The 19757-nt window shown below is 43.0% G+C and overlaps 2 protein-coding genes and 1 long non-coding RNA gene across 3 annotated transcripts in view; 1 reads left to right on the top strand and 2 right to left on the bottom strand.

The window, feature by feature from the left end:
* The window catches only part of LOC138641465 (uncharacterized), a 46979-nt gene extending 45344 nt beyond the window's left edge, over nucleotides 1-1635 (bottom strand). Inside the window, exon 1 of the long non-coding RNA XR_011313859.1 lies at nucleotides 1264-1635. This is a non-coding gene — a long non-coding RNA (uncharacterized lncRNA). The remainder of the gene's footprint in view (nucleotides 1-1263) is intronic.
* GDAP1 (ganglioside induced differentiation associated protein 1) overlaps nucleotides 1-19757 on the bottom strand; it is a 440350-nt gene that overhangs the window by 348660 nt on the left and 71933 nt on the right. The gene's annotated exons all lie outside the window — the stretch shown is intronic.
* Nucleotides 1-19757, top strand: part of JPH1 (junctophilin 1) — a 176020-nt gene that overhangs the window by 135728 nt on the left and 20535 nt on the right. The window contains exon 3 of the mRNA XM_069731495.1: nucleotides 7843-7961. Coding sequence (XP_069587596.1) covers nucleotides 7843-7961 — 119 coding nt within the window. The remainder of the gene's footprint in view (nucleotides 1-7842; nucleotides 7962-19757) is intronic.

Below are 19757 nucleotides of genomic sequence, written 5' to 3'. Positions count from 1 at the left end.
CTGTATACGTAGAAATATGAATAGGAGAATTATGTCTCCACTTTTCTACGTTTCCAGGAGAATGCTCCTTTAAAGTGTGTATGTCCATATTATATGGCACCATCGTATTCACGGAACGGCTTGACTTATCATTCCATTATATTCTGAGTGCACACCAGAACTGCCGGATGTGCGTGAAATATCCTAAGGGTATGTGCACACGTATAGAGCTCTACAGCGGATTTGATAAATCTGCAGGGCAAAACCTCTGCGGTTTTTCCTACGGATTTATCGCGTTTTCTAGTGCGGATTCCGCTGCGGTTTTACATCTGCAGTTTTCTATTGGAGCAGATGTAAAAACGCTGCGGATTCCGCACAAAGAATTGACATGCTGCGGAAAATAAAACGCTGCGTTTCCGCACGTTTTTTTCCGCGGCATGGGCACAGCGTTTTTTGTTTCCCATAGGTTTACATTGTACATGGGAAACTGCTGCGTGTGCACATACCCTAAATGTGTCGGGTAGCTGTCTGAGCGTGGATGACTGCAGTCAGAGAGGTGAAAACGGACCGGCGACAGTTCATGGCGTATCATCAGCTCTTACTACAGAGCCACTGCCCGCAGGAGCTACAGAGCCACTGCCCGCAGGAGCTACAGAGCCACTGCCCGCAGGAGCTACAGAGCCACTGCCCGCAGGAGCTACAGAGCCACTGCCCGCAGGAGCTACAGAGCCACTGCCCGCAGGAGCTACAGAGGCACTTTAAGGCTATGTGCACACGTTGCGGATTAGGCTTAGGAATTTCTGGTGCGGATTCTGCCTCTCCTGGCAGAAAACTCACCTCCGGATTGCGTTTTTTGTGCGGTTCTGCAGTGTTTTTTGCTGCGGTTTTCTTGCGGATTTGCTGCGTTTTTTACCCCTGTAGTTTTCTTTAATGGAATGGGTACAAAAACGCTGCAGATTCACAAAAAAGTAGTGAAATGCTACTTCTTTTAAACCGCAGCGTTTCCGCAGCGGATTTTCTGCAAAGTGTGCACAGTTTTTTTTCTCATTGATTTACATTGTACTGTAAATCATTTGCGGATCTGCAGCGTTTCTGCACCTCAAAAAACGCTGCGGATCCGCAAAGAATCCGCAACGTGTGCACATACCCTAAGGGTTGATTCATCAGTTTTCACCAGAGTGCTGATGTAATTGTTTGCGACTTTGCACAGTCCTAGGTGGCTCTGACCAAGTGGGGACATTATACATTCATTATAACTTACGCCAAAAAAGTGCCATAAATTACCTCAGAAATGTAGTCTCTTGTACCACAGTCTGCTGAAAGATGCGCCACATCCATTAAGAGGCGAGAGTCTTTTTGGGAAGGCCCCTTTATCTTGTTAGTGCAGCTTTCCCCTCAGACTGCAGAGCTCTCCAGTCCATAACATGGCCGCAGGTGGAGGAGCATGTGATCGGCCTCAGCTAATCCCAACTAACACTGCTCACATGGGAAAGCATTATTCTATCTCCTCCACCAGCGGACATTATGGACAGGAGAGCCGGTCAGTGTGTGAGGAAAGCTGCACTAACACGACAAGTGGACAACCTCTTTATTGAATGTAGCGCACCTTACTCCTGATGATTGGGGCCTTAGCGTCTCCACACCATTTTCCAGGTGACACACGCTCACATCAGACACCGTGCAGTGATTTCATGTATGAAATATTAACTGTCCCGGGAACTCTGCGGAGCCGCTTCACGGAATAACCAGCAGAAGTGTTAATGCCGCTCATTCATAACTCCACAGACAGGTTCTACCCTGAATCTCAGTACAGATGCACACGGACTCTGCGGCCAATCCGCATATAATCCATGTGAATATCACTATGCATTCATCACAGATATCACCCCTGCTATAGCAGAACTGATGAAATCTGCCAGGGACCGCCGCTTCATTTCCACTGCATAAGGGGCACGTGAAAATCCTGACTGCGCCTTTATTCTGAGGTGCATTACGATACATTTTTTACATGTTGCGTCCCTGTGTTTTTATTCCACCACATTATTATATAAAAGTATTTTGCTGAATGTCACATCCCACTGACGGATTTGCCGTGGTGGCCGCTCCTTCAGAACGGAGGTGGGTCTGCAAGTCAACGACATTGACTTTATGAAACGTACCCCATCGTTGTGCAAGTTTCATCTTTGATTGCTCGCCCTGATCCCCCCCCCCCCCACCCCCTAAAATAGCAATTTAAGCAAGGACAGTGTTAAAAAAAAAAAAAAAAAAAAGTAGATGAATAATCATGCCAAGCAAAATTACCTGTAAGGTGATCATTAAAGGTGGACATTCCCTATAAAACTCCAGTCACTGGTGAAATGAAAGTGTAAAAAAGCCGCTTCCTGTTAACCCCCTCAATAACCCGTCCTGAAAGGTTTTTAGTAGTGATAAGCGAGTATACTCGTTGCTCCGGTGGTCTCCGAGTATTTCGGCGTGCTTGGGGATTTAGTTTGTCGACACAGCTGCATGGTTTGCGGCTGCTAGACAGCTTGAATACATGTGGGGGTTACCTGTTAGGGATGCCGGCCATGTTAGCTAGTCAGCATGTGCCTGGAATTAACTCTGATCGCTGCTGTTTTACCACTTAAATGCCGCTGTCAATGTCTGGCTACAGCACTTAAGTGACATTATTGCCGGTTCACGCATGTAGCGACTACCCTTGGCCCAGCGTAGCGTGATAACGAGGAACCGATGTATTAGATGGCAGCCGGGGGCTTGCTGCATCCCCACTTTACTGCCATCTGGATACTGCTGTGATGCTCAACCGTAGGGTGCAGTCAGATGGCCGTATAATACGGACGATGATTGTATCGCAGTGCACGGACTGATCGGCGGCTCTCCTGACCGAAGCATGACATTGCATTGAAATACATGGTGTCACGCTCGGGTCAGGAGAGCTGCCGGCCAGTCCGAGCATTGCAATGCAATCGTCATCCATGTTATTCGGCGCCCATAGGCTGAAATACAAAGGGGAGCCACAATGCCACTATATCCTGGAATATGGTAAAAAAAAAAATTAAAATATGTCCTCCATCAAAAATAAACAAAAAGTAAAAAAAAAAAAAAAAAGAAAACAAATTTGGTATAGTGTTGTCCAATAAAATCTGGTATACCAAAATATAAAATTCTATAAACTGTGCATTAAACACAGAATAAAAAAAAAATCCTAATGCCAGAATTGCTATTTTTGAATATTCCACTCCCCTCCCCCCCAAATAAAATTCAGTAAAAAGTGATGTTAATGTCATTTTTATCACAAAATAGTATCAAGATAAGCACTCAACCTGGTTGATTAATATAAAGGTTAAAAACAAAATTTGAGTCTCAGAAAATGGTTGCATACATTTTTTTTTTATTTTTTTTTTTTTACAAATGTCCTAATTTTTCACCATTAAAATAATAAATAATAAAAACTGTACAAGTTTGGAATCACCTTACTTGTACTGACCTGGAGGATCATGTTGCCAGGTCATTTTGCCCTCACAATAAACAACGTAAAAACAAAAAGTAAAGGAATCAGGAATGTTTTGTAAAATGACGGAATTTATCTCTCCATTTTCCATGAAATTGTATCGTAAATTACTGTTATTGTAGACAGTTAAGCAGGTTGAAGATGATATGATCTCTTAAACGTCTAAAGTTAAAGATGACACATCTCCTTGGTATTTTAGGCAACAAAAACAATTGTCATTTTTTTACATTTTAAAAATTGCAAAAAATGATGAAAATGATCCAATGCAAAAGTGTGGATTTGTGTGTTAGGGTTATGACTTGTTCACTATCATCGCTGGGAAAGGCCAGGTGATGCAAATTTCCAACCTTTATAAAAATCCAGCCTCCTCTAACCTTGTGTCAAACAGCAACCATGGGTTCTTCTAAGCAGCTGCCTGGCAATGTGAAAACGAAAATGATGGAGGCCCACAAAGCAGGAGAAGGCTGTAAGAAGACAGCAAAGCATTTTCAAATTGCCCTTTCCTCCGTTTGAAATGTAATTAAGAAATGGCGGGAACAGGGGAGGCCAAGACAATACTCTAGGAATTGTGGTACATTGTTCTACTTCTCGGAGACACCTGCACAAATATGGCCTTCATAGAAGAGTCCTCAGAAGAAAACCTCTCATGTGTCCTCATCAGTCCTGTGGACCAATGAGGTTAAAATAGAACTCTTTGGCCACAATGATCAAAGGTGTGTGAAGAAAAAAGAGCACAGAATTTCAGGAAAAAAACATATCTCCAACAATTTAACATGGGTGTGGACCAATCATGTTTTGGGGTTGTGTTTTAGCCAATGGCACCAGGAACATTTCATGGGTAGAGGGAAGAATGGATTCAATGAAATTTCAACGAGTTCTTGATGCAAACATAGCATTATCTGTAAAATAGCTGAAGTTGAAAAGAGGATGGCTTCTACAAATGGCTAATGATCCTAAACACACATCAAAATCCATAATAGACGACCTCAAATGCCTCAAGCTGAAGCTTTTACAACGGCCCTCACAGTCCCCTGACTTGAACATCATTGAAAATCTGTGGCTAGATCTCAAAATAGCAGAGCATGCAAGACGACCCAGGAATCGCACAGAACTGGAAGAATTTTCCAAGGAGGAATGGATGAAAATCACTCAAACAAGAATTGAAAGACTCTTGCCTGGCTACAAAAAGTGTTTACAAGCTGTGATACTTGCAAAGGGGGGTTCTACTTGGTACTAACCATGCAGGGTGCCCAAACTTTTGCATTGGCCCATTTTCCTTTTTGTAGTTTTTAAAATGTAAAAGTTGAAAATATATTTTTGTTTCATCTGAAATACTAAGGAAATTTATCATCTTTAACTTTAGAGATCATTGGACCTTCAATTTGCTTAACTGTTCACAATAACAGTAATTTTGACCAGGGGTGCACAAACTTTTATATGCCACTGTATATTGATTGATTAATAAAAAAGTGATGCGTCTTTTGACAATGAAGAAAAAAAAAGACTCTCCAGGTCATTAAGCCTTTAATAAGGTGGCTGCTGAATACATAGCTCCTGTATACATCGGTCTTATAGAATACTGTGCATTACAATTTCAGGGTGCTAATCTGGTTGTGGTGCACGCCGTGACTTGGGACATGGTAGGCAGCTGACGCCATGTCATTACCTCTCGGACATGCACACGGTGCAGAGTGAAGCAGGAAATGTTGGCTGACATTTGGTGCCGTCCCTTTAATTGTTCTTCGTGAGCATTTGGCGGGGTGTGCTCTTCCCATTGTGTACTGTCAGCTAGCAGGTTATACATCAGAAAAGCTGAGATGTCAGCTGTTCACTGTCAAACACGATTCCAAGAAGTCCAGATTGTTTTCCTGAAAAAAACAGGCTAGTTATCATGCAGCAAGCAACCAATATGTCAGTTGACGTCACAGAAATGTTTCAGTATTTTACCAGTAATGTAATGAAGAGCCGGAAACAAATAAGAGCAATTTGAAAATTGCAAAATTTAGGCAAAAAAATTAAGACTATTATTCTATAGGTCCAGCACTGAAAAGATAGTAGACGGCCAAGCAATTTGAGCTGTGGTTTAAATCCATGCAGATTGGTGTGAGCAGCAATCTTCTTACACTGCTCCTCCCGGATGTCCTTTCAAGATGAATGCCAAGCTGTGTAAAATCACCCTAAACCCTGGAATATGTGTATTGAAAATGCTTAGGGCATGTGCAGACGATCAGTAAACGCTGCAGGTTGGACGCTGAGTACTTGTGCAGTGTCCAGATGTTACACCATAATGGATGGGATCTCAAGAAATCTCAAGCCCACTACTCTTCGTCAGACTCCTGTGGCTCACCTGCGGAGACGGACATGCGACATATTGGATGCAGTGAATCAGCATCACACCCAGCTTGCCAATTTATGTCTTACATATTCAGAGCGCTCCCACAGTCGGAGCTAATGGCAGATATTGGCCCCCACCCATACCCTTAACTCACAATTTGTACAATTTTACCAGATTACTTTTTTTTTTTTTTTGGTCTTGTGATATTTGTTGCTGTTTTTGCTCCAGGTCTTTCAAAATAGAGCACACGATTAATTAATTTTAATCAAAACATTTTTTTCTTTTTTTTGTCTTTTGCTTTTCAGAGCAAAAAAAAATTGCACGTACCACAAAAAAACCCGCAACATTTGTGCAAAAAAAATCCTATTGTTCAAATGAATCACTCGGGTAGGCAAAGTACATTTGTGCAAAATTTTGCCAAGTTGTTAAAAAGTCGCATTTGAAGAATCTGTTTAAAACAAGATCGGGAAAATTAACTAAACAACCAAAGACGACTTTATAAGAGGCAGAAATCCTGTGATGAATTTGTTGCAGATCAAAAGGTCATTAATTGGGAGTTATTGTGATGCAGTGATCACTCGAGATCGAAGTGTCAAGGATCAAAGGAGACTACACCATGTTGTAGCCCTCACATGCCACAAGAAACCACGGGCAGAGCAGCCATTATTTACGAATTGAAATTATTGCTTGGTCTGGACTGTGTGGATATGAAAAGACACAAATACAGGGGTACAGTCAAGTTTTTAAATAAATTATTTTTTTTTTAATTCATTACTAACAGGAAATAGAGGAATTGATTTTCCCCTTTCAAATATAAAGATTGGTGTCATCATGAAAACTTCTAAAAATGAATGCCCCTGACTTACAGGTTTTCTCACCTTATCAAATGGGTAGAATTCCAAAATGCTTGTGAAAACAAACAACTTTACAATTGACCTCTTATTGAAATCCTTTCTATTCTCAAGACCAGGAGGAATTTTTAATTCCTTTGTTTACAACTCGTTGACTTGGATACCGGCCACCTCTGCAGCTTATTAGCGGTGGCCAGACTCATGATTACGGACCAAGCTATCTTTTTGTAATACAGCTGGCAAGCACTGCTTTTTAGATGGCCATATTGTTCAAAACGACTTGCTTCGGTGTCTGGTCCTCTGATGTTGTAGCATGGGAGCCTTTTGGCCAATGACGTATTGATGCTGCTGGACTGAACTGAGAATTCTCAGGAGCACGTCGCCCTCCAGGAAGCCAAGAGGCAGAGGAGCGACGTGCTCCTGAAGACAGAAGATGCAACCGTCCCTTTAATCCAAGCAAATGATATTTCTGTAATGGAAAGAGCAAACCATAAATGTGCACTAAGAATAACCCCGGTGTAGTTTTGATATTCCATGTGATTCTGATTCTGTTCTATTCTGTTCACTTGTTGTCATTATATCTACAAATTAATCATAACATGTAAAAAGTAATTGAAAGTGACTAGATATGAAGGACAGTGGTCCTGTTCCCAGCAGTCAGACCCCATTTACATTGATATCAGAATGGTATTTTCCAACCTAAGCATCTTTCAGAAAGCACGGCCTGAGGTATATGCCCAGCCTCAGCCATTATGCTCAGATGTGGGCCGGATGTTCCTCTGCCTTACAAAGTAATCCTGGCATTCATTATCAGGTCCTCCTTTAGGGGAAATTCCAGCAGATATCTTTATGACGTGTCCGTGAGGTATATTTGTGGTGAGAGTAATGGAGGAACACACCCAGGTGTCTACCACGAGTTCTCAGCCTCTGGATGGTCACGTCCCTGTGATGGCTTCGGTCATGTATGTTGACCAGGTCCTCTGCACACAATCTCCTGTTTGTTCCCGTCACACACCGGTGACATCTGTCCTTTGTCATCTTTCTGAGCTGACTGTTTGTTTTCCTGTACTTGTCACCTGGTAAAGCCATGAAGGAGTGTGGACGTGCGCTCTACGTAACCCTCAGGCTGCCATGCCTTCGATAACCACATTTCTCCTCTGTTGTAGGACAGCTCATGCTCGTGCCAAGGGGGATGCTGCTGACCAGGCTAGCCAAGCTGCACGCCAGGAGTCTGACATTGCCAGGGCTGTGGCGCGAGAACTGTCACCGAGCTTCCACCAACCTGGTGAGGAAATCACCTTTTTTTGGCTTTGTTTTTGTGTAGTGTCATTTTTTCAATATTCTCGTATTTCATTATGCAGCCATATTAGTGTGGTATATGACTGGTATACCATGGATTAGCATGTCATACTGGTAAGTGAGGAGAACCTGATCACAATTCTAGAGCGTTGGTGCTGTGTTCTCCGTGGTACGACCCCTCGGCAATGTGGCGCTTACCTCAGAGGAATCTGTAACACTGTCCTTCTCGTTATACGTGACGTGAGAGACGGTCAGACTCCTAACACCTCGGAGGGCACTCTGCTCTTTAGGCTGCACGTGTCCCAATCCCCATATCAAAAATCCCTTACACGCCACCTTCTACAAGCTGTGAAGGCTATTAACTTGTGGCACCGGAAATCTGTCAACCCTCCAACTCCGGAAGAGTGACGCGGGGAAGTGGCTCACAGCCATCGTATGTAGCGAGGAATTGCTCGGACCTTTGTAGATGCCAACCATATTACTAAAGGCTGGCCCATACATAGGATAGACCATCAATATCAGATCGTGGGGGATCCACACCACGGCAGCCCCACAGACCAGCTGTGTTATCTCCAACAGTGGCCGATGAAAAATGGCACAGCTCCGTATGCGGTCTACTGGCCGTTCACTGGCGCGGTGGCTCAGCTCCATTTGCAGCAAGTAGGAATTGATCTGCAGTATCTGTGAATGCCCACCACACATTGAGTGGCGCTGTGCTGTCCCAGTTCATTTCATCACTTACATCTGGCCACTGCTGGATCTAAAAAAAACAGGTGATCGGTTGGGTGCGAGGTGTGGACACACATGATCAGATATTCAATAGGTGCGATGTCTACATCTTTGTTTTACATCGCCACATGGTGCAGAACCTAACACTGACACATTTATCTTACTGATTCCCACCATAGTGTCTCTTACATTGAGTGTAACTTACGCTACATCGGCTGTACAACCAGAACATTAAAGGAAGGCATCGCTGAGCACCTCGCTAATGTACACAGCAGCCATAGCACTTATTCTGTGATTACAGCTTATAACGGCGATACTTTGCAATTGTGCTTGCGAATGATGATGGCGAACTCAGTCGAGGGGTTCAAGAGAGGCCTGGATGTCTTCCTGGAGCAGAACAATATTGTATCATACAATTATTAGGTTCTGTAGAAGGACGTAGATCTGGGGATTTATTATGATGGAATATAGGCTGAACTGGATGGACAAATGTCTTTTTTCGGCCTTACTAACTATGTTACTATGTTACTATGTTACTATGTTACTATGCTTTTATGGCATTGAAAAAGTGATACATCCTATAAGGGGAGGTATTGGCAAAAGCAACTGACTTATGAATAATAAAACCGATCTGCCCTATATTTATTGACTATGTAAATACAAATTATGTATTTTAAATTGATTAGTATTTATAAAAATTATCTGTTCTATATTTATTGACTAGGATATATAATAATGATCTACCAAATATTTATTGATTCGGATATATAATAATGATCTGCTCTATATTGATTAGGATATATAATAATGATCTGCTCTATATTTATTGATTAGGATATATAATAATGATCTGCTCTATATTTATTGATTCGGATATATAATAATGATCTGCTCTATATTGATTAGGATATATAATAATGATCTGCTCTATATTTATTGATTCGGATATATAATAATGATCTGCTCTATATTGATTAGGATATATAATAATGATCTGCTCTATATTTATTGATTCGGATATATAATAATGATCTGCTCTATATTGATTAGGATATATAATAATGATCTGCTCTATATTTATTGATTAGGATATATAATAATGATCTGCTCTATATTTATTGATTCGGATATATAATAATGATCTGCTCTATATTGATTAGGATATATAATAATGATCTGCTCTATATTTATTGATTCGGATATATAATAATGATCTGCTCTATATTGATTAGGATATATAATAATGATCTGCTCTATATTTATTGATTAGGATATATAATAATGATCTGCTCTATATTTATTGATTAGGATATATAATAATGATCTGCTCTGTATTTATTGATTAGGATATATGCTGATGTATCTGTTTCTTCCATAATGCCATCATTATTCCATTATTGTTATTTAGATTCTGCTCCCGTGACTCTATATCCTATGACTATGGCCGCCTGTGTGCGCCAGAAACACTACAGGTTTTTGATTATTTTTCGGCTCTAATGTTTTTAATGGATTTTAAAATATGGTTGTGCCGGATTTTTCAATTCTACCATGATTCTGGCCATGATCGGAAATTGATGACCTACCAAAGAAAATGCAGAAAATCCCTATAATACATGGTTGACCGGTCTCCTTTCCAGTATTATTCTCTTTCGGTTAAAATGGTGGTCTCCTGGTGTAATGTTTTCTGGCTTCCAGTCTTTGCAGCATCTATTGAGCTTCTACTAATTAGTCAAACCTATAGTCCTGTCCTACAAGATCCGAGACTTCCGGCACAACCACACGAATTCAAAGGATGGCAGTGCCTAGTACCTGTTCCCTATCCAAGTAGTGATATTTCCGGCATGGTCACTCACCCCAAAGTCTGTGGTCAGTATGAAAGAAGCTGAATTCTGTGTCAGTTTCCCACAGATGGAAGGAGATTGAGCATGCATGTGCAGAAACATGACCTGCCTCACCTGGGTTCAGTATTGCTGTGCGTTTCCTACCGTACCATCACCAGGTCGGGGCTGCAGGGGGCGCCCTGCTGGGTTCACCGAGTCTTTATATTCCTTAGTACAATGTATCGGAAGTTGGTGGAACAAATCCATAGGTAAAACCTGAAAAGTTCCCGTGCCAAAACCCAAAAGAGAAGCGCACCAGAAGCTTAGCATTGTTTCGCCTAGTCAGCAGATTTCCTTGTGGCTTTTTCCCAGTGTCAGACCTGATCTGACGCTCACCTACCTGCTTACTGCATGCTCCTCATCATTGTTACATTTGTGTCACGTTAAATGATACAATTTATGTCATTTTAGTCAAAGCTGACACATTGTGATCGCTCATAAACAGTAAGCTTGAGCAGGCATCACAGAGAATGGCTGATCGGGTATATCGGGTGCAAGGTGGCGGTATTCATTCATTTTTACAGTCCATGATGAAGGAAAGTTATGCTGCATGTTTCTAAAGACCACCAAGCACCTCGCTGTAGACCCCCATAAACACTTAATAAGTTGACTGATCCTAACACAATCTGATGTGAATGGGGGCTCCTGACTCTTCTCCGACAGATGTCAGGGAGATTAGGATCGTTCATTTGGAATATATATGTCTGATCCTTTCAGGGGAGAAAAGCCGCCACCAGACACTCTCCCCTCTGACAGTTAAAAAAAAAAAATACATAACTGCTCCCTCTATCCAAGACTTCGGTGTCTTTCTCGAGTCAGCCGCCTTTTATTATTTTTGCCTATGGGGCTAAGAACTAGCAGGCAAGTAGTTGCTATCTGCCTGTTTTCACCTCTCATCAACAGAGCAGCTCTTCATCTTCTGCTTTGCTCTGTCGATGGGGCATCACTGCTGACATCATGCTGATTGACAGCCGGCTCCCCGTATTTAGGCAGTAAATAACCAGCTGTCAGTCAGCATGACATAGGCAGAGGCAATCCGTCCGCAGAGTGGAAGAGAAGATGCTGCCCTGTCAACGTGACATCAGTAGCAGAGAAATCGGCATCGACCCATGATCGCTCCAATCCGGCAGAAAACGTCACAGGGCAGAACAGGCAGATAGTTACAGCATATACCTGCCTGTTAGTTCTTAGTGCCATGCACAAAAATATTTAAAGCCTTTTCTTTTTATGTAGTAGTTTCATCTGTCAGAGCCCTATAAATCCAAGTAATATTTAATTAACACTATTTAATTTATTAGGCTTCCCTTCATGCACCGCCTTAGGTCGGGGTCAGCTAGTATTGATTTTTAAATGGCAGATGTCAGACCCGATGGGCAGTGAGACATCAACATTAACGGAAGGGTTACATTTGTTTTACTTGCCATAACTGACCTAAAGGAATTTTCCAGGCTAAAGATATTGAAACGTTTCCCTGCATAGGTCATCAATATCAAATCAATGGGGGTCCGACACCCGGCAGCTCCAGCAATCAGATAATATCAGCTCTGCCAACGGCTGCTTGTAGTCAGGGAAAAGCACTAAACAGCACAGCCCCCTACATGGCGGGGTGGCTGTAGATGCCGTGTTGGCCGTTGATGGCGGGGCGGCCGTTGATGGCGGGGGGGCTGTTGATGGCGGGGGGGCTGTTGATGGCGGGGTGGCTGTTGATGGCGGGGCGGCCGTTGATCGCGGGGCGGCCGTTGATGGCAGGGTGGCCGTTGATGGCGGGGCGGCCGTTGATGGCGGGGCGGCCGTTGATGGCGGGGCGGCCGTTATCGGCGGGGTGGCCGTTATTGAAAACTGCAGATTAGCTCCTGCTCAAAGTGCGTGAACCCAAAAAAGTCTGGCGGCCATTATGTCTGAACGAAGAGATGACCTTGTCTAGGGTGAATACTGTGATATCTTTAGGATAGGTCCTCAATCTTAGATGGATGGGGGTGCGACACCCCCGCTGATCAGCCGTTCCCGGTGTTGGCTGTATGTGCTCAGTTGCAGATCTCTGCCCACATCTGCCCCTATTTGAATGAATAGAAGAGGTTCTGCAGTACCCTGCTGCAGCCGCTATAGCGGTGACGGAGCCGTGCTGCAATGCTCCGCTACTGAGCACGTACGACCAGGAACAGCTGATCAGCCGGGTGTCGCACCCTCACCAATCTGACGTTGATGACCTATCCTATTGATAAGCCGCCATCAGTATCATAGTGCCGGACAGCCTTTTACATTTAAGATACAAACTAAATCTGTTCACGTATCTGTATTTTGGCTCCAGTGTCTTTCACAGACACAAGGTAGATCCTTATTTGGTCTCAAATAAAACAAGTTATGTAAAATCACCTGGGTTTTTTTTAACCGAAAATAAAATTAAAACTGTTTACTTAGATACATACACCTGTCCCCTGTCCTTATTCTGCCTGTATTCTGCGCTGTTCATCCTAGTAGTGAAATCATGGGTGATTTACTTTTTCTTTGATGTTTTCCAGCAAAAAAAAAGTCTGAAAACTCCACCATTAATATTTGTTTGGTGCTGGACTGTGAGCTGTGGTAGAGATTGCTAACTATTATCGAGCTTCTTAGGATTGATACATGTTTATAATATTCTTGGTAAAAGTAAAACAAAAAAAGTGCATGTATTTTTTGACTGAAAATCCATTTTGCCGCTGGATTTCATTGATACTTTCACCACTTGCCTTCTACAGCCTCTGTTGCACTGCCTATTGCAGGCTGCAGAATGAGTTCACTAAGAATCCGTCAGTAACCTCAGACTCACAGGAGAGTATATAACGCTGATCTTCATTTTACTGAGCTTCTCACAGCTCATTTATGACCACATGAAAGTTGAGCTGAACTTTGCTGAATAAAACAAGAAGGAGAATAATGGTAATAAACTCTCCTATTAGAGCGAGAGCTCACTAAGGCTACGTTCATATTTGCGTTGATGGGCGCAGCGTCGTCGACGCAACCAACGACGCATATACACAACGCTGCGTTTTTTGACGCATGCGTTGACATAAACTAGTAATGTTCATGAATTTTGGCGCAGGGAAAACGCTACAAGTAGCGTCGTCTGCGCCCTGTCTGGTGATTCAAATTGACGCATGCATCATAAAACGCAATACAACGCATACCGGCGCATGTCCATGCGCCCCCCATGTTAAAGATAGGGGCGCATGACGCATGCGTCGGTATGCATCGACAACGCTGCGCCCAACAACGCAAATGTGAACGTAGCCTTACAGTTTCTCAGTTAATTCATTCTGCAGCCTGCATTAGACGGTGTAGCAAAGAGGCTATAGAAGGAAAAATGAGCAATAGTTTTAAAGAAACCCAGTTGCAAAGATGATTTTTAGCCCAAAATACATTAAAATGGTCATGGTGTCCGTTACTTAAGCTTTTTTTTATAGTAATGTAGCCCAACCTGGGGAAAAAAACGCCCTGAACATTGTGGTTTTTAGCTTGCTCTGGACTGTATCCAAGTGTTTCGTTTTTGGTCTGCATGTCACACACAAAGTGTCAAAAGCAGCACGTTCGCCAGGTGTGAACACGGCCTTTTATTTCTGACAAGAAACAATCTCTGGATAAAATGAATCTGGTTTAGTGTTAGGGGGTTCTGGGTTTTGCTTTTTCTCCGTGATTTCTCCATGTTTAATACTTCAGATAATTCCATGGCTTAGAGACATCTCCTCTCCATCATGGCTGATATCGCTTTACAAAGAATCTTTGTTATTCAGGATAATATGTCTCTTATCGAGCAAATTGCTCTCGTCTGTGCGGGATATTAGACCCTTGTTCCCAACATACAGGCCCAGTGTACGAGGTGTCAGTGACACAAGCCGTGCCATAATAGGCTTTAATGCTATACGCTCTGAAAATTACAGAAGGGTATTGAATCTGATATTGTGTGAAGATATTATTAATAACCGTTAATAGAATGTGACAGCTTGTAAGGTCACGAGCAGGAATTCATGGCGGCTAAACGGCTTGTAAAGTACTGCGGCTGGACATATTTTTTTTGTGTGCTTGTAAATTGTTATTCGTTATGTGGGTGATTTTCTGTGTATCAGGACTAGACGGCGGACATGTTGGCATGTAACAGGACTAGACGTGGACATGTTGGCATGTAACAGGACTAGACGGCAGACATGTTGGCATGTAACAGGACTAGACGGCGGACATGTTGGCATGTAACAAGACTAGACGGCGGACATGTTGGCATGTAACAGGACTAGACGTGGACATGTTGGCATGTAACAGGACTAGACGGCAGACATGTTGGCATGTAACAGGACTAGACGGCAGACATGTTGGCATGTAACAAGACTAGACGGCGGACATGTTGGCGTGTAACAGGACTAGATGGCAGACATGTTGGCATGTATCAGGACTAGACGGTGGACATGTTGGCATGTAACAGGACTAGACGTGGACATGTTGGCATGTAACAAGACTAGACGGCGGACATGTTGGCATGTAACAGGACTAGACGTGGACATGTTGGCATGTAACAAGACTAGACGGCGGACATGTTGGCGTGTAACAGGACTAGACGGCAGACATGTTGGCATGTAACAGGACTAGACGGCAGACATGTTGGCGTGTAACAGGACTAGACGGCGGACATGTTGGCGTGTAACAGGACTAGACGGCAGACATGTTGGTGTGTAACAGGACTAGATGGCAGACATGTTGGCATGTATCAGGACTAGACTGTGGACATGTTGGCATGTAACAGGACTACACGTGGACATGTTGGCATGTAACAGGACTAGACGGCGGACATGTTGGCGTGTAACAGGACTAGATGGCGGACATACTGGCATGTAACAGCGCATGTGTGTAGTCACACGATTCTTACATTTATTAGCTACCATTATTAGAACTAAAATGACAGTATTCCTTCCTAAACCTTATATTGACACCTGGATCTGCGGATCTGACATATAAGGCTATGTGCCCACGTTGCGGATTTTTGTGCGGATTTTTCCACTCAGTTTTTGAAAAATCCGCAGGTAAAACACACTGCATTTTACCTGCGGATTGCCCGCAGTTTTACCGCAGATTTCCTGCGTTTTTTGAGCGGATTTCACCTGCGTTTTTACACCTGCGGATTCCTATTGAGGAGCAGGTGTAAAATGCTGCGGAGTCCGCACAAAGAATTGACATGCTGTGGTTTATAATAAAATAAACCGCAGCGTTTCCGCGCTGTATTTTCCACAGCATGGGCACTGCGGAATGCATTTTCCATAGGTTTACATGGTACTGTATAGTGTATACCGCATGGAAAACTGCTGCGAATCCACAAAGCCAATCCACTGCAGATCCATAGCCAAATTCGCTACGTGTGCACATACCCTAAAGCTCATTGGGATCCAGTATTGGCCTATGTTTAGGGCAGGCCATCAGATTAAAGTGTTTGTTAGGGTCCTCAGACAGGTGAGGCTAAAGTTGGCTGAAACTGCTGATCTCAAGGAGTTCCTCCTATGGTCTAATGTGTATGAGGACTCCGGCCGACTGATGTTCGGGGAGATGACGTTCGTGGTCGGACTGCCAATCGCATGGTTCTCCTGGAAAGAACACACCTGCCAACGTGTCTACAGACTGTTTCTCATAGAGAAAACACAGTAACGCTAGGCCAAGCAAGCACTCCTGTGTAAAATAGTCAGCTGAGATCACTGTTGGCCAAAAGATACTTTGGCCATGCAATGTGTATGGCCAGACTTATGGTCATGTAAGAGGGTGAACTGTAGTCCCACTGAGAGGGCACTAGGACCCTGTGGTTTTTGCCTGTTGCAGCAGAGGACAGACCTCCCAGAGACAATGTGTGCTGCGGGGTGGGGTCTAGTGTCTCGAGTGTAAAGTGAAAGTAGGAAGTGAGAGCTGAGAGAGAAAAGGCGGGAAGAAAAGGAGAAGCTGCTGTGAGATCTTAAAAAGAGACTGTGTGGATTTACTGCAAGTGTTTTTGGAGGAAAAGAAGCTTTTGAGAGACTTTTTGTTGCTAACGTTCCCCTGGAGAAGAGCTAACCTTTTGTTTAACTCTGTGAGAGACTTGTGTTGCTAACGTTTCCTGGAGAGGAGCTAACCCTTTATCTAAGAAAAGACGGAGACTTTGCTAAGAACCCAGTACGAATTTGGAAGTCTGTGGATTCCCTGTGCATTGAGTGGAGGAACAAGTCTGGACAGACTGCTGATACAGAGACGGACGGATTGTCGTGGAACCATTCCTAGGAGCTACAGAAGCAGAGACAACATCGTGAGACCACTAACTAAGTCCCCGGCGTTTGGGCTCGGCATCGGCCGACAAGACAAGAGGAGCTTGCTGTAACTTATTGGCGCTGAAGATATGAACTGGCTACAGCCTCTGCGGATTCCTGCCTGAGAGGAAATCTATCTCAGGATACGGTACCATAGTTATAGATACCCGTGTATCTCTGCTCAGAGTGTTAAATTGTTACTTTAGAGGTGTATCTTATATTAGAGTTGTGTAAGTTATACTCAATGTGCCATTCCAGGGGCTCCCTTAATAACACTACATTCAATTTACACTTGTTCCTGTTTTTAGTTGCCTGTTAGGTAAATTTCTTACTAGTCTGTTGTAGTACACAGTTCTCAGGAGACCTTTGAGTGGCACAGTGATTTCAGCTGCTGCTGAATTAGTGTATCTTTGGGGTGCATCTGCCTTAATATTCTCCATATTACCTTGATTAATTTGCCTTTGAGTAAATACCGTTGGAGATTTCTGCCTTGGTCTTGGTTTGTGACTCACTGGATCTTATTCGGACCTCTGGTCATTACAGTCACACCACCATGTTTTCTCTCATCTGAGAAAATCGGTCCGATTATGCTAATCACACTCCAATCCGACATCTTTACTGGAAAAGAAGTAGGCTCTGTTCACATCATATCTCAGCGTTCTCTCATTCATATACAGTTGAAACCAGACGTTTACATACAGTATATAAAAAGACACATATGCATGTTTTTCTCATTATCTGACATTAAATCACACTAAACCTTTCCCATTTTAGGTCAATTAGGATTAACATAATTATTCATATTTGCCAAATGCCAGAATAATGAGAGAAAGAGAGAGAATGTCTTAAGGCATTTTTATTACTTGCTGCAACGTCAAAAATTTACATACACTAAGATTAATATGACTTCTGTACTGCCCATGTGATGTCATGTGTTTGGAAGTTTCTGATATGTTTTTGGAACCATCTGAGTTAATTAGAGACACACCTGTGGATGTCTTTTAATGCACACCTGAAACACTGCTTATTTGTGTAGCATCATGGGAAAGTCTCAAGAAATCAGCCAAGATATCAGGAAGAGAATTGTGGACTTGCACAAGTCTGGCTCTTCCTTGGGTATAATTTCAAGATGCCTGAAGGTGCCTTGTTCATCTATACAAACAAGATGGGAATGTCCAGCCATCATACCGCTCAGGGGGGAGACGAGTTCTGTGTCCCAGAGATAAATGTGCTTTGGTCTGACATGTGCATATCAACCCAGGGACAAAAGCAAAAGACCTTGTGAAGATGGATGTTGGAAGCTGGTAAGATTGTGTCAATATCCACTGTGAAACGAGTACTGTATCAACATGTGCCGAAAAGCCACTCTGCCAGGAAGAAGCTATTACTCCAAAAGAAACATAAAAAAGCCAGATTGATGATTGCAAATGCAGACAGGAACAAAGATCTTAAATTTTGGAGACTTACTGTGGTCTGATGAAACTAAAATTGAACTTTTTGGGCACAATGACCATTGTAACGTTTGGAGGAAAAAGGAAGAAGCTTGGAAGCCAAATAACATCATCCCAACTGTGAACACGGGGTGGCAGCTTCATGTTGTGGGGTTGTTTTGCTGCGGGGGGGGACTGGTGTACTTCACAAAATAGATGGCATCATGAGAGAAGAAGATTATGTGGAAATACTGAAGCAACATCTCGATACATCAGCCAGGAAGTTAAAGCTGGGGTGAAATGGGTCTTCCAAATGGACAATGAACCAAAGCATACTGCCAAAATGGTAACAAAGTGGCTTAAGGATAACAAAGTGAATTTTTTGGTGGAGCTATCACAAAGCCCCGATCTCAATGCTATTGAAAATTTATGGGCAAAGCTGAAAAAGGCAGGAGCGAGCAAGGCGACCAACAAACCTGGATCAGTTACACCAGTTTTGTCAGGAGGAATGGGCCCAAATTCCAACCAACTACTGTGAGAAGCTTGTGGAAGGATATCCCAAATGTTTGACCTAAGTCATTCAGTTTAAGGTCAATGGTACCAAATACTAATGAGATGTATGTAATCTTTTGACTTTGCAGTAATAAAAATGCCTTAAAACCCTCTCTCTCTCATTATTCTGTCATTTGGCAAATAATAATAATTGTGGTAATCCTAATTGACCTAAAATGAGAAAGGTTTAAACTGATTTCATGTCAGATATTGAGAAAAACATGCATATGTGTCTTTGTATATAGTGTATGTAAGCTTCTGGTTTCAACTGTACATAGTCTTCTGATGTACAGTGGGGAAAATAAGTATTTGATATTCTGCCAATTTTGCTTATTTTCCCACCCACAAAGAATGGAGAGGTCTGTAATTGTTATTGGAGGTACACTTTAACTGTGAGAGACAGAATCTAAAGAAAAAATCCAGAAAATTGCAACCATATTTTCAGTACCAGTACTGTCTATAAAAAAAAACTGACATGCACCACACTAGACCAATGGCCCTCAGTAAGGCTGTTCAGATCAGCACTAGACCAATGGCACTCAGTAGGGCTGTTCAGATCAGCACTAGACCAATGGCACTCAGTAGGGCTGTCCAGATCAGCACTAGACCAATGGCCCTCAGTAGGGCTGTCCAGATCAGCACTAGACCAATGGCTCTCAGTAAGGCTGTCCAGATCAGCACTAGACCAATGGCTCTCAGTAGGGCTGTTCAGATCAGCACTCGTCCAATAGCCCTGAGTAGGGCTGAGTAGGGCTGTTCAGATCAGCACTCGTCCAATGGCTCTCAGTAGGGCTGTCCAGATCAGCACTCGTCCAATGGCCCTCAGTAGGGCTGTCCAGATCAGCACTAGACCAATGGCTCTCAGTAAGGCTGTCCAGATCAGCACTAGACCAATGGCCCTCAG

This window comes from Ranitomeya imitator, chromosome 6, assembly GCF_032444005.1.
Source record: "Ranitomeya imitator isolate aRanImi1 chromosome 6, aRanImi1.pri, whole genome shotgun sequence".
NCBI lineage: Eukaryota > Metazoa > Chordata > Amphibia > Anura > Dendrobatidae > Ranitomeya > Ranitomeya imitator.
This window is presented reverse-complemented; position numbering and strand designations above follow the sequence as displayed.